The sequence below is a fragment of the Notothenia rossii genome (assembly GCF_949606895.1).
Source record: "Notothenia rossii genome assembly, chromosome: 4".
In the NCBI taxonomy this organism is placed as follows: domain Eukaryota; kingdom Metazoa; phylum Chordata; class Actinopteri; order Perciformes; family Nototheniidae; genus Notothenia; species Notothenia rossii.
Genome location: NC_136902.1, coordinates 23963633 through 23979609, shown reverse-complemented (window position 1 = coordinate 23979609; position 15977 = coordinate 23963633). Strand labels below are relative to the sequence as shown.

The 15977-nt window shown below is 39.9% G+C and overlaps 1 protein-coding gene across 4 annotated transcripts in view; it reads left to right on the top strand.

Annotated features, from left to right (window-relative positions):
• The window catches only part of LOC307036560 (band 4.1-like protein 1), a 44300-nt gene extending 28913 nt beyond the window's left edge, over positions 1-15387 (top strand). The window contains exons 9-23 of one of the 4 annotated variants that reach the window (XM_079677002.1): positions 8-160; positions 1105-1202; positions 1716-1891; positions 2282-2532; positions 3089-3127; positions 4137-4166; positions 4772-4927; positions 9030-9080; positions 9531-9905; positions 10932-11150; positions 11751-11810; positions 11954-12043; positions 12193-12273; positions 12761-12877; positions 12977-15387. In XM_079677002.1, coding sequence (XP_079533128.1) covers positions 8-160; positions 1105-1202; positions 1716-1891; positions 2282-2532; positions 3089-3127; positions 4137-4166; positions 4772-4927; positions 9030-9080; positions 9531-9905; positions 10932-11150; positions 11751-11810; positions 11954-12043; positions 12193-12273; positions 12761-12877; positions 12977-12982 — 1902 coding nt within the window. In that variant the 3' untranslated portion in view covers positions 12983-15387. Of the gene's footprint in view, positions 1-7; positions 161-1104; positions 1203-1715; positions 1892-2281; positions 2533-3088; positions 3128-4136; positions 4167-4768; positions 4928-9029; positions 9081-9530; positions 9906-10931; positions 11151-11750; positions 11811-11953; positions 12044-12192; positions 12274-12760; positions 12878-12976 lie in introns of all 4 variants that reach the window. The other 3 variants (XM_079677001.1, XM_079677003.1, XM_079677004.1) reach the window with 3 other exon arrangements.
• Positions 15388-15977: the final 590 nt, after the last annotated feature.

The window sequence follows — 15977 nt, the reverse complement described above, 5'->3', positions numbered from 1 at the left end:
TCACCAGGATTCAGAAGGAATTGACATAATGCTGGGAGTGAGCGCCAACGGTCTGCTCATCTATCGGGACCGCCTAAGGATCAACCGATTCGCCTGGCCAAAGATTCTCAAGATCTCATATAAGAGAAGCAACTTCTATATTAAGATCCGCCCAGGAGAGGTAAATAAAGACTCATTATCTTGTATTTTGCACATTGGTTGTCTTGAGAGTTCACTTTGCAATTATTGTCTGCGCATTCCCACAAGAATACCTCATGAAAGTCACTTTGGCATAGCAGAGGAAAGTGGAACAACGCATCATTTGGTTAAGAGCCAACTCAAAATGTCTATTTCATGGTTTCACAGTTTTCAAAATTACATCATTGTCTTTCTTGACTCGTCCCGAGTAGCATAAATAGTAATTTCATGGTTTGGGATAAAGGTGTTACCTCAGAGATTTATCGTTTATCTGATGTTTTGTTAAGATAAGGCTGATAGGTCACTCATGAGGATTTGCGCTCTTGAGGATTTCACATGCAAATGTTGGAACCACACTATGGTTTTCAACCACCTACAATTATGATTCATTCTTATCCGTCATTATTTTTGCCTTGAAGGTGTTGTACATCCACTGTTTAACTTACATTGACATCTTCATAGTAAACATCAAGCCATTCAGTGCATACATTTTGTTCTGCACATCTATCCTCTTAAGTCGGCTGACACTTCTAATTGCCTCTCCGCACATATTTTTATTTGTATAAGACACGATTTGGCTTCCTCTTGTGAAGGAACTAGTGTTCATGTTTGAATCCCTGGTATATTGCAAATAAAACTTGATTTGAAAGCATCTTCTTCTTCTCACACAACTGATTATCTGATGGCGGTTTGCATGAATGGCTCATTTGTATGTTGGTTAGAGATAGAAAGTCTACCTGACATGGCATTGGGAAAATATATTACGAGTTACAAGCATTGATTTGCTCATTGCTGCAAAGTCAACACAATTCAACCTGCCACCATCCAACCATATTTCCCCGCACTCACTTCCTTCACACTATTTTCTTCCACACCTCCCTTCCTCCTTCTCGTCCTCCACCCCCACTCCTCCCCCTCACTCCTCAGTACGAACAGTTTGAGAGCACCATAGGCTTCAAGCTGCCCAACCATCGGGCCTCAAAGCGATTGTGGAAGGTCTGCATTGAGCACCACACCTTTTTCAGGTAGGATACTCACAGATGCACAGAGACACACTTTTTCTGCACTTCACTCCTTGCATGATCTGTTCACACTCTGCACAATTGCTATATCTCTCGGGATTCTATCAAGTGACACTCAATATATAAAAAAGGTGTTGTTACCTTTTTACGGTGAAACCATTTGTTCTACAAGGAGCAAGTGATACTGATTTATTTGTGGTTTGTTTTGTTTTGTTATAGAAGCTGGTCTTGCTGTTTTAAGATTCAGTTGTTTAAAACAGATGGAAAATAATTGGTTCAAGGAGACAAAACAACTCATTGGGAAAAGCAATAAATATACACAGTTGTTATATTGTAATTAATTAAACTGCTGATACAAGTAACATGTATCTTGCTTGCCCCTCAAGCTAATTTATCAGTTACTGTTCCACACTGCTGTATGTGCCTCATAAGAGATTTAACTTTGTAATTAAGTATACATTGTCAACAACAAGGTAGTATTGTAGGTAGATTTACACCAGCTGAACCTTTCTGCAGGTTGGTTTCCCCAGAGCCCCCTCCCAAGGGCTTCCTGGTGATTGGCTCAAAGTTCCGCTACAGCGGGCGAACCCAAGCCCAGACTAGACAGGCGAGCGCTCTGATCGACAGGCCGGCCCCACAGTTCGATCGGTCCGTTAGCAAGAGGTACTTGCTGGCCCGAAGTATTGATGGAGGTAAGAACCCAGACTATTTCTCTGTCCACTCTGAGGTTCACTTATCTTCTGGATTAACATGTGAGCCTATAAATTGTCTCCAGCCCCTCAGGTTAAAAAATGGATTGATAACATTGTATGCGTGAAAGCATAATTAGCTATTCCATCAACAGTGCATATTGATTTTGTGTTATAGCTTTCAGACTGAAGAAACACATTTTTTAGTCCCATGTTGACAGAGACCAAAACTCCTTGGCAAAAACTGCAATAAAAGCAGCTTTTATCCTGTGATTTCATGTTAGAGCACAGACTCTTGATATATGTGGCCTTAATAAACAGTGTACATCATGTAAAAGCTTTATCACTGGAGTTGTGGTTTGTTCACCTCTCCTTTCCATTGCACCTCCCCAGCCTCAGCTCTCGGTTACAGTATGGAACAGCTGTCCCAGCGGAGTTCCAGTGAACGCACACAGTTCATGTCCAGAGAAGACCTGGACCAGGAGGGCAGCTTGGACTTGGACCAAGATCAGTACCATTATCAGGACCAAGACCAGGACCAGTTCACAGATCAGGAGCTAGAGCAGCATGATGACCAGGATCAAGATCAGAAACATACCTATGGTGCACGAATATCAACTTCCACTAGGACCATCGAGCTCAAGGTACAAACATGGACCTGCCTTAATGTATAGCTGTTCAACAAGGCCACAATTTGTACATTTTAATGCACACGGTATGAATAAATGACATTCAACTAGTGAATGAAACACCAAATGAATCAATTATTTCCTCATAGTTTAAGAAAAAGTGCGACAAAACATCTTAAGGCAGTTTCCTTAGCTCGAAAATTATACATCTACGCCCGAAAAAAATCCCTCATGAACTTTTGACTAGCACTCCTCATCCTTCTCTCACATTCCTTTTCATTTAAGACTGTAATCACCATCCTGACTTTTTTCTCTCCTTGGCCTAAATTCCTCTATTTCCTGCTCCTGTGCAGACTTATAAATCTCATAACGAATCCTCTTTCCTCTCCATTTCTTCAATCGCCTCCCGAAGACTAACTTGACCTCTTTGCTGCCGATGATATTTCTTTAACCCAGCTTCATGCCTCTAACAGTTCTTCTCTTCCCCCTGCTGTGATATTAACACACACTCTGCTTACTTCTGCTCTCTTCTCTATGACCTCTCTGTGGTCAACCTCATACTCTCCTGCAGGGTGAGGAGGAAGGCACGTCTCTAGACTCAAAACCTGAGGTATTTTGGCCTTGGCCCTCAGCGTCTGTCTGTGGTTTTTGGCTTCTGTAGCTCATACATATGTTTTTTTTTTAAAAACACCGTCTATTCTTTTTTGATTGTTTGTCTCTGAAGGGAATGTTATTTATTTTCATGTCATAACTTCCAGGATTCCATCGGGCCTAATCCATGGAAACTGCATGAGTTGATCTTCAGTTGATTAGGCGCACACTGTTTTAATATGGATCATCAGGCTCTTTCTTTCCTTTTTTCTTATCTGCCATATGGACAATTCTTACTGATTTTTTTTTTTCATTAAAAATGTAGCTCTTATCTAGATTGAACAGTGAAAAAAAAGCATCTTTCACATTTGTCAACACATGTTTAATTGTGTCCCTTTGTGCAATTAGATCATATTAGCAGTATAAACAGATGGCCCTAAAGCACTGTTGATGATTCAGTGTTTCCTTAGTTGGCAAATCTCCTGATACTCAACTGAGATGGGTAAAAGTCTCACTATTCAATTCACATTAAGTTATTTTGATATGAATTGTCCTTTTAGAAGTACATTCGTATTGGTTATGAAGATGCAAGAATACATTGTTGTGTTCCTTATGGTAAAGGTTATTCCAGTGTATCTAGTCCGATCATTTGTGGTTGTGTGATGCCTTTTCACCAAGTCTTTAGATGAAGAAGAATGGGAATAATTCCCCTCTCCAAACACTTATGCTCAGTCAATAGATGACTGCATTAATTATCAATTGGCTGACACTGAAATGGATTGTCCCTGTCTTCTTGGCAGAGCATTAAATGGCTTGAAAGTCTTTAAGTCGAAAGCCCTGATGGTGTTAACTGTTTGTCTGTCCGTCTGGCTGCCTGCCTCTTTGACTCACCTGCAGCACTCTCCCTCTTTGTCTCTGCACGCATCTGTTCTCCACCCCGACCTCCAATCCTCAACCTCCCGCTTTGCTCAAAACCCATCACTTAATCTCACTTGTCGCACCTTGGGCTCCCTCCTCTGTTGGAAAAGGATCTGGCCACCCCTCGGCCCAAACAGGAGGTAGTGCTTGTCTCTTTTGGCATGTGCTGTGTGTGGATATCACCAGGTGCTCTGTGTTTTCTTATACCTGTGCCTCTCACTCACTGCTAGAACTCAGCAAACAACCACAACACTGGAGTTTCTATTAAAAAACAGCTTGTTAGTTTCAAAATCAATGTGCTCCATCTCCATCCAAAATTGCTAGGCATTATACTACATGCATCAACAGTAACACAAATACATTGTAAGATATTTTAAATAAAAATGTTCAGATTGTTTAAACCTGTAGACCTCTAACTCAAAACATGTTTGCTCACATTGCCAAGGTAAAATACAAACGCAGATGATACTCATTTTGAGTGTACCAAGGTCTATATCTGTTTACGGTAATTATCAATACCTTTATTGTTCAATGATGTGTGTTGGTGGCAGCATTTCATTCCTTCTACAGCCCAGTATTGCAACAAAAAACAGGCATGCATGCACCAAACCCTCATCAGAACAGAGTAAGAGTGAGAATTTTGAAAAAGAAAAGAGAAATGTAGAGATGATTGTTACCAGAACCAAATAGATTCAGATCCAGGATAGTAACATTTGTTTTTGTTGTGTCCCTGGTGTGTAAGCAGCAGTTCTTGGATAAGCCAGAAGATGTTCTACAGAAGCACCAGGCCAGCATCAATGAGCTGAAGAGGGCTTTGAAGCAGCCTAACAGCAAGATGGCCCAGAGGGAGAAACGCCTCTCCTCAGCTACTCCTCCAGGAGGAACCCCTGAGCGCAAAGCAGTAAGAATGACCTCCTGTTCCCCAAGTTACAATACTCACTGTACTACAACAGTTAGAATCATATATATTTATAGATTTCTTTCTATGCAGTCTTTTCTTCAACTCTTTAAAAACATGTATTTATATTTATTTATATTGAGCCAAAACACAGACAAATCTGAAAAGTTAATGACTGTTTTTCTTCACAAATCGTTAAGAGTGAGGATCTAGGATAACAAATACTAGAAGAGCTAAGCTAAATTAACCATCTACTCTATGTCAACATAGGCGACCGCTGATGCCAAATTGATTGACAAGCAGGATGCTTATGAAGGAGAGCTGGATACTTGCTCTGAGAGTAAAAACATGTTTTCTTTGACACCTTGGACTGACACAAAGATGAGCAACTGTCAAACAGCCAATGACTCTTTAAAAACTAGACCTGGGACATCTCCAAAACAGGAAACAGACTTTCGAGCAACAGGAATAACGGATTTGAGCCCTGTGGATGGTACAGTAGCAACTAACGGGCATCACGATTCTGTATTAGCAAGCAACACCATTAAAGAAAATGGATATGGATCTCCACATGACAAACAGGGGAGTGCAATGAGCAACAGAGATATTAGGCATTGTCAGTATGATTGCAACACTCATGGAGAGGGAACACAAAACGTTGAAACCGTATTGGCTGTGGATTCTCTCCCAAAAGGCAACAGCGGCAGAATTGAGAGTGACGCGAGACATTGGGAGACCTGGAAAATAAAAGACTCGAGCCCTGTAGGAGCTCAAGAATGCAACATAGGAAGAAACTCAAACTCAGAAGTCACCAAAGTAGTTCCTCTAAAGCCACAGAGATCCAAGAAGAATAAGGAATATACTCCATCTCAGAGTTGGTCTGACAGAGGTGTCTTTGGTGGGACTGGGGATGTACAGATGACAAAATCAAAAGATGAATCTTATGACGCAGGAAGGAGAGAAGATGACAATTCTGAATTGCAGTCTGCAGCAAATGTTATCAAGGAAAACACAGGAGCCACCAAGCATCACTGCGAGGCTGCAATGTCATTTCAACAGCAAAGTCTACCACTCCCAAAGATAAAGAATGAGTTGTTTGGGCAACAGGAGCTTCGAGACAGCAGACGCACAACGGGACAAAGTGTGTTTACAAGAGGACATGAAGATCATTTTCAAAACAACTTGGAGTTTAAAGAAAATCTTCTCTTTAGCTCCAAGTTTCCAGCTGCACCTCCTCTAACGCTGCCTCTGAAATCCCAGTGGTCCCGGGACAGACAGAGCAACATGGACAGCAGCCACATCCACTTCAGGATGCCAAGCCAAGACACATCCAAATGGAAGCAAGCGGTAAAAACCATCCGACCCTTAACATACTTGCCAATCATTGGAAAGTAAAGCATTGCATGAGCTTCAGACGTGCAGATCTTGTTTTTACCATCTAAAAACAATCAATCACACATACTTCAGAACTCATGTGGCTGTGTATGAGAAAGCAAAAGTTCACGTCCCTTGGCATAGCATCATTGACAGACTTAGTTTTTACGGAGCTTTTTGCTTTCCCTTGTCCTCCCCTTCGCAAAGTTTGACATCTGCTTGGCCATTTCAGAACGCTGGGGGCCTCTAAGCAAACACCCCTATGCTTAAGCTTCAGGCGTCCCTTCAATCCCACCTTGACTTCACACTTGGTCTCTCCTTCCAACAACCTCACAGAATAAAAGGTGGCTGCTGTTGCAAGGAGTGCAAGACCGTTTCACCATTTTACTTTGAGACCTCTTTTTCACATAATTTAAGAATCCTTTTTGTAAATTACTGAGAAAGGCATTTTTAATCAAATGTTCTGCCTTGGCACATGTGGTTACAGCAGAAAAGGAAAAAGGCGATTAGATGTAATCACAGGCTGCAGAGCTGCCAAACCTCTTCAGGGCTTAAGTATTCATATACTGTATTTATGCATATGAATACCTCTGCCCTGAAAGGGAGTTTGACAAATCTAACATTTCAGTGCATGGCATTACCATTGCACTTGCAGTCATTTCTGATTACTTCAACCTTCAAAATATACCCTATCTGCATGCTTCTGACAGTAGCTGTAAGCTTTACAGTATGTGTTTATTGTGTAGTTTACCTACCCATAAAAGTTAAATGTAACACCCAGCCCCTTTAACTCGTTGGGTATGGTGAACATTTTAATAAATAAATGCAGGTCTTGATATGAAGTTAAATATTATAGTTTATTTTAATGTAAATTATTTGGATGTGGGCCTTTAAAACGTAATTCCATGAGGTAAGAATGGAGAAACCAGCTCGAGTAAGCTAGAATTTGAAAGTACACAACCATAGACGTACATAAACCAAAACAAATCTGCCCCTTCCTTCAGACTTCCTTACAGAGCCCCTCCTCCAACACAAACGAACGCGCGTGACCAATGAGGGCACGAGATAAGTTTGTCCACGAGATGGAAAGCTGGCAGGCAGGTAGGCCTTCCATCTCGTTGGTACGCCTACCTGCCTGGGGCAGATAATTGGATGGCCAAATGGGGCACGTATACAAATATAAATATTTGTATATATTTATTGTCAAAGCATTTAATGTATTCATTGCTATCGGGATGTTAAGAGCATTCCATGGAATATAACAAAAAGATGTCTGAAGTGAATTGCCTACCCCGCCTTTTAAGGAGTTTAAAACTGATTACAAAATAAATGTGCCTTAATAAATGTTTTACATTTGGTCAATATGGACAAGCTACTTATTGATAGATTGGTTAGATTCCCACAATTTAACCGTTCAGTCCATTTTATGGTAAACATGAGCACTCGGGTATAGTTCATTCAGCTTTACGGGCATGGTAAACAAGGGCGATACGAACAAAACGTGGCAAATCCCTACCTTCAGAGCGGTCTTTCAGTCTGGACTTGGATCCATTCCTCCATATTTATAATCAACCAAAGAGTTTTTCTTTAAATATGTTCCGAATCCAAGTTGTGTGTATTGTCAGGAGAGGTACATTCCTCACTTTTCAGAAACAGTGTTGTTGGGTGCTTGTTTTCGTCAGCCTGCTGTAACGTGTCCCCGTCTTTAGTTTAAGTTTAACACCATTTCATTTGTCGGCATGTTAAATAAACTTGTTGCTGACGGACAGGTAGGTTTTCAATTAAGGATAAAGGCCGTACCTCTCTTAAATCTATATTTAATTTAAAGTCATAGTGATATGACAGATTCTGTCTCAAACACTCTTGTCAAACAATTTACTTTAATTGAACGCAGCCTAGCCTCTGACCTTTCGCGCTCAGCCAATCAGAGGCAGGGGCGGGTCGGTCATACTTGAGCAATCCTCGGGGGAACCCTCTGTCGCGAGAATGTATCGAGCTCACGTTAACGTTACCGTATAGTGGGCAATTGGATATGATGCCCATCTTTACTGTGCATACATTTTTTGCTAAGTAATTAAAAGCCTGTCATCATAATTATACGCTGATTAAGGTTAAGTGATGGAAGCAAATTAGATTCAGAGTAAGGCTGATCACCAATTAGGTTTTCCCTTATAGGAATTCTGTTTGGTGCATGCAATTTACTATAAATATAGGCCATTAAGAGGAAACAGACTACACATACAGGTCAAGTACTGAAAAAGTCAAGAACATTTATAAAGACTTCATAATTGTAAAATGTATGAAGGCACAATAAATATTACTATACATTACGTCCAATATGACTTTCTAGTGAAGGATATGCAAACATTTAAAAATTGCAATCCTAAACTTTTAATTTGAGTTCATGGTATGCCATGATGTTGGTAGATGAATTAAGTATTGACATTTTATAAATGAAAATGCAGAGGCCTCCGCCAAGTGCAAAAGCAATCAGTTTAAAAGCTGTGAGATCACACAGCATGGTTTCTATAGATGTGACAAAAAGCTTTAATCAGTTGTGGTTTATGAACGTCATGTCAATGCAGAGACAAACAAAAGCTTTCCTGACTTCTTGTTTCAGCTCTTTCCTTTTCTGATGCAAATGATACATGTTGGCTATAGTTTAGGTTGGTTCTTGTCACCTGCTATATTTAGTATTAACGTTTTCTTATTGTTTGTTTTTCTTTCGTAGGATACACCTCCCACACCTGCTATTCATGAGGAACCTTTCAATGAAGCTTCAGTAAGTCGTCTCCACCAGTGGGTTTTTCCTCCTTTTTAGCCACTCCTTTGGAAAACAAACAGCACGATTTTCATTAATTTGTGTATGTATATATATATTGTAATAAAAATGGTTTTGGATATGGTTCCCATCAAGGAACAGGCTGTTAATTCATATCTAAACAACTGGTAAGATCCCATCACTAAAACGTAAAGAACTGTAACACAATAACTGAATCTTATTATTAAAGGGTTCCCATCCTGTGAAAATGTATTGTATATACAATATAGGTATTAATGGAAAAGATTCAGTAGAAATAGTGAAAATTGTTGTTGTTTCCTTCAGATCTTCTTATATAATAATAACATATATAATCAAAGAATGTGAGCAACAGTGGTTCACAGCCTTTGATTATATAAGTCATTAGATTTGGAGTTGACGTAGTCTCATGTGCTGCACTCTTCTCTGTAGAGGGAACCGTGGGAAAAACGTCTAGGTTCCGTGTCCGAGGACGACCAGGACCCCGACATTCTGTACCTGAAGGAGACCCACCTTGGCATCGAGAGGAAGTATTCCAGCATCACGGTCAGCTCCACGTCCAGCCTGGAGGCCGAGGTGGACTTCACTGTCCTCACTGACCTGCACACTGGCATGGAGGAGTTCTCCAAGGGCATGACGGAGCTGGGGGACAGGGTAGAGTCACCTGATATAGGTCTCTGCTTTAGCATGGACATGCTCCAGCAGCAGGCCCCCTTTGAACCACCCCCCCCACTGGTGTCAGCCCCTTCGACCAAACATATCCAGGCAGAAGAAGTGCGGCCAGAGGTCAAACGGTCCGATATGCAGGTACAGCAACATTTGTTATTGTAGCTTCTCCTCAATTTAGATTTTTCATGCAGGTAGGGTAAAAATATTCTATTTTTAGGCACCTAAAAATACGTGTCCTCTTTTATACAAACATCAGGGCAGGTGGGCATGGATGTGAACTTGAAAGAGATATTTTTTTCAACAAATCACCAACGTGTTTTATTTCTATCTCCATGTGTTTAATGAGATGCACATGATAAATACAAATAGTGTGTGCTATTGCTTTGCCAAAACAACAGCAAGTAGGATCAAACTCAACCGTATCCCATCTTAGTGCCTCCCTAGTTTCCAACCAAGTGTGATGACAGACCACCAAAGTGAGGTGTCGATGAGTTCATTCAAGTTTTGTTTACAAGCCTTGTGGTGGGCTAATGTGAATGTCGATATAACAAACAAAAATAGAACAGTGGCAACATTTCTAACTACTAGAAAACAACAAAGTAATGTGTTAAATGTGTGTTTTTTACACATTTCACACATTTTTATGTCTTTTCTTTGTTGTTATTTGTTTTTCTTTTTTTTAATTATTTTAATAGTCAAAAGACTGTGCAATATAAAAAGTAAACACAAAATCTTCTTTAAATATTTATTCTGATTCTGAGAAAAGCAGAGCAGACAAAGTGACTGTTATAAAATGTGTTTCAAGTTGAATTCTCTTTATGAAGCAGCACTGAAGGGTAATGAGGACATATCCTCTCATATCCTCTTCTTCTGTGGTTTTCATTGTTTTTCTAATCTATTTTAAAACACATCTTTTAAGCACTGAGCTAAAAACAAATCTTCCATCTGAGTTATATTAACACTCCCTTGTGTTTGTCTTTTGCTTTGGATTCACTTCATGCTTTAAAAGCTTCAATAATAATCTTGTAATTTGCAACTGAAAAAACTTAATTCAAGCCTTTTTGAAGCTCTGATTTCCCACAAAATCTAAGAAAAACACAACAGAATTTCAAGCTCATCTGCTATGTGTTAAAAACTACAATGTGTTTCTTTTTCCTCTGTAAGCCTGTTGTACCCAAAAAACCAAAGAGGTCCGTGCCGGTGTCATCGTCAGTGGACAGAGAGTCGCAGAGAGAAGCCGGTCGCCATTCTGCCGTCACACCGCTGAGCAGGGAGGCCAGTGACCTCATGCCCACCCCCACAGTGAGGAAGACGGACGTCAGGACGGAGACCCAGCCCAACGGCTCAGAGGTCACCACAACCATTGTGGAGTTTACAGATCAGGTTAGTTCAATGTTTCACTGAGAAATGTTGTGTCCAAACCACGGCCTGGCCATTTTGAATCGGCCATCAGCAAATTCAAAAAGTACAATGACTTAAGTATAATAAGCTTCTGCTTGTCTTATATTGTACTTCTTTAATATATATATTCTGATATATTACACAGTATTCATGTGTTGATTAGCCCAATTTTCAATTAAATTCAGTCAATTAAAGTTGAAAACATGTTCTAACAAATCTAAGTTGATAAGAAAAAAGCCCAATAACACATTTACATAACAACCTTGAAATATACCCTTCATATTTCCTATTATATGCAATCTGAAGCTTCTGTTTTAAGGGATGAGCTGCTAACAAAATAAATGGAGAGCTGTAATTTAGGCACTTTTTTTCTAACAGCATTTTCAAGTATCAAGAACAATTGACCTAGATTGGATAGATTTTTCCAACTTCCAACTGAACTTATGAGGCAATACCTCAAATAGTGAGTGGCCCAAGCCTTCGTATATTTGTCTGTATGTGGCCTTCAGTGCAAAAAGTTTGGACACCCCTGATCTAAAGTATTACTTACCACAAGTCACACAATACATTTGTCTGTTTCAGGGTCACGGTATCACCGGCCTGAGTGAAGTTTCCTACTCCACCAGACAGAGCATATCCCCTGTGAGTATGAACAGAAGGACCTTTCCCATTTTAACTTGACCTAAGGCAAGCTCACTGCTCTCCTGGGTTTAAACCTGTCAAATGTCCAAAAAGTGTCTAAATGTCTAAATGCATGTCCTGAAAACTAATCTCTTCTTTCTCAGGTGCATATGGGAAGTCTTAGAAGAGAGGCATCAGGGTCGCCTATCCTCATAACGGAAAATGTTACCTCGGCAACCACTCACGTCTCCAAGGTAAGCTCAAGTAGACCTTACAAAGTGCTCAATTTAATGTATGATTACCATAAAGTGGGTTTTACATCAAGAGAAGTTAATCTCTTCTGTCTGAATACAGCCATATGTGGGCTGAAGGCTATTAAAAGAAAAGCCCTTGTGTGTTGCAGACGGTGAAAGGAGGATACTCCGAGACCAGGATCGAGAAGAGGATCATCATCACAGGAGACGATGATGTAGACCAGGAACAGGTGAGCTGAAATGAACTGTGGATCAAACGGTTTATTCAAAAGAAACATGTCGTCTATTGCTGGATGGTGTATTTTTTCGGAAATTTGTAGTTGTTGGACCTTTGCAGGACTGTTCTTTTTTATCCTTAAAGTGAAACAATGGCCATGTCAACCATTCATAGATAACACCTTATTCATAATGCATATAGTATTTGCAAACATTGCTGTACCTCAGTTTAGATCAATTGTAGCCCTCTTGCGAATTGAATAAATGAAATATGCTAAGTAAATCAATTATATAATTGAGCATCTGGGAATCTTTACAAATCTTAAAACAAATAATTGGTAGACTATAGCTAAATTAATTTGTCAAAACAAAAATATTGACATGATAGTAATGTATGATGTATGAATTTCAATTTTATTGAGCAAGAAAAAATATATTTAAAAAAAAAAACTTAATTCATTTTTTCCTGTGATACATTTGATATTTCACTTTTTCTTGCAGGCTCTGGCTATTGCAATACAGGAAGCCAAGCAGCAGCATCCAGACATGCAGATAACTAAGGCAGTGGTTGTCCGGGAAACAGAATCGTCCACTGAGGATCGTCACGGCTCATCAGAGGTACGAAAACCATCTTGATTTTATATTATTTGGCCCTCACTATCAACCTTTGAGATAAAGGGATTTAAGGTTAACGCTGTATTCTCTCTCTACCTGCAGTCCTGATTTTGTGATACGAGAGCGCCCCCCGGTGGACTGGAAGTGGCAGTGCCCGGCCTGAAATTCTCCCCCCACCTTCCTTCTGATAGACTTCTGCCAGTGGCGCATACGGAGCCTTCACACACACACATGCCGCCTGCCCCCCCCCCACACACACATATACTTGCCACTGGAAATCCGAACATCTGGAACAATTTAAAGAGATCCCAATCCGACTAGATTCCCTGCAAATCTCTCAGGGCTGCTACTGTATATTAAAACCAGTTGCTTAAGTATTCCTCGACGGTCAAAGGGAATAATTAATTCACACTGTGGAATAATCCAGGGCCATGTGCCATGTTGGTACCCACAAAATAGAAAAAAAACTAGGAGTGTCTTTTACATGTCTGTGCTGCTGTACTGAAGAATTCATCAGATTACTGCTGTGTGCTGTAAAAAAAACTGCTGTAAAAAAACTACTGTTTGTGCTTACACATAGAATAATCCATCACATGTATCTCTAGTAATGATGGGACATCCAGTGAAGCAGGGTTCAGGTCCGTCCGTCCCCCCTCTGTTACACTGACTGATGAGGATGCACTGAGCAGATCGGATCATGTAGAGCCAATCAGATCCTCTGTTGATGATTCTAGCCTGAGCTAATATTCTCTGCTCCTCTGTTGGTCTCACCTGAGAATGTAGTTCTGTAAAATGTATTTGGCCATGAAGTATGGTTCGCTTCCTCCGGATGGACCTTGTGGGGGCTGTTGATACACACAGTGAACTCTTATTTATTTACATGGTGGAGATGTAATATACGACACCAGTTCCTCTCCTTTCACAGCCTTTAGATATGCTTTCAGAAGTCAGTATGTAATACCACTTTGGCCATTTAGTGTAGTCGGTACGTAGAGTATAGGCTCACACCCTTGTTCAGGTCACAGAACGGGCAGCTGTGTCAGTACAATTAGTATTTGAGATCATATTTGCATGATATGTTCTGGCATTATTGGATTGTAATTGAGTATTATAGACATTAACTAATAAGGGTAATGGATCATGATGTCCAAGATAATAAGGGCGACAAATCTGAGGTTAAATCGGAGCTTATTAAAAAAATAAAAATAAGGAAATTAAGCCTTCTGACAGGAAATTAAGAATATTCAGAAGTAGTGGGACATTTCGCAATGCATTCAGTTTTGTTAATCCCAAGATTCAATGATAGCTAAGTGGCTACATTGTCCTCTCCTTATTTTAGTGCTGATACACATATCTTCATTTTACATATCAATTAGCTTTTAATTTAATCTCCCTGTGCAGAAACATGAGGTAGACCTACATGAGTTGTGGTGAATGATATATTTTGCAGAGTTATTTATTGTACAACAGATTTTCTCTGTCTTTGAAAAATGTTGGGATGCATCTAAGCCCTTCCAATAATCTTTTGAGAAAAGTACAGTGTTATACATACAATATACAGTAGGAGCAGAATATGTGGACTTTTAATTGTGTGTGATTTGTCACATGAATGTTAGAGGAACGTAGTATGCGATGTAGGGTAGCAGTGAAATTGTACAAACTCTGATTTTATATTGAAATATTTGTATGAAAAAGCTACAAGTCCAGAAAGTCAAATGCATAAACTTGACACGGCAAGGTTTCCCTTTAATAATGGTGTATTTAACATTACCTGCAAGGTCTCTGTCTCCTTGCAAACGTCACATTTTATATAAAAATCAATACATTCAGCAGCAAAATCACTCAATTGAGTAAAACCATGTTATAACCCCGTCATGTAAGGTTTGAGGGTATTACTGTAATATAACTTAGGCTTTCAGACGCCAAACCTTTCTGTCAACCTTCAGGTGTAGTGTAATTCCCGTTGTTATTCATATTTTGGTTCAAAATCCTTTAAAGTGATGATTAATCATGGATGTCAACCTGGAAGGTAAAAAATAAATGCAGCCATGTACCGTATATTTGATGCCGTTTGATGGATTGTGAAGATGTAAAGTAGTTAATGGAAATGGGCTTGATGTACACTAGGGGGCACCTACCAAACAAAGAAGAGAGCTTTGCAACAACATGGAGCATTCCCAGCTGAAATCATTCTCACTATTCCTCAATAAGGTGCGAAACTATCCAAATCATCCCTGGATCAAGTGATGAGATAAAACCGTCCTTCCTGAGTCCAGAAAAGGCGGGCCCTTGGACGTCTGACAAGTGATGACCGGAGACATTTGGCTGTGGATGAGACAACTGGTGCTGACGTCTCATTGGACGACCTCTGGCTGATCCTTAAACCTCTGTACAAAGCTCCCCCCCTCCTCAGCAGCTTCCTCCCCTCTGCTCTGCTTCTTTTGCCTGGTGCCATGTCTTCGCTGTACATTGTAATTGCATTCCTTCGAAAATAAATAAAGAATAGAAAACAAGATTAGAAGGGATTCCCTGTGTTTGGTCTCTTCACATATCTGTGTTTGCATTATTACGGCTGCCATGCATTTGAGCTTTAGGCCCAATAATAAAAGTGCAGCCATGGTATTTTGTTAATCATGAACAAATGATTCAGTGTTGAAGAAGATTTTAAGTTTCTCACATATTTCACCTACTGCTTTTGTAGTTAAGAGTCTCCTTACTGCTAAGAGTACATGTTTCAATAATTTGATCTTAGTCGTATAATTACTTTAATGAAAACAATTATTTTATTTTAATTCAGAATGATTGATTCCCAAGAAACTAATAATAATAATAAGAAACTAAATGATTCAACCTGTTAAAGAAAGCCCTACATACATATTTACACAATGTGTATTACACAAACAGCACACTCCATTTTAATGACCTGCATAATGCAGTTACCGTGGTGATACCTTGACCTACTGTTGGACGTTTCTGCTCTCCACAGCAGATAAAAACAACCCAGCATTTTAGAAACATGAAGACGATTCTCTCCTCCTTGTGAAGATCGCTGCAAGAGCACCAAAACATCTCACAGAGGCAAATAAACTGTTTAAAAGGGAAG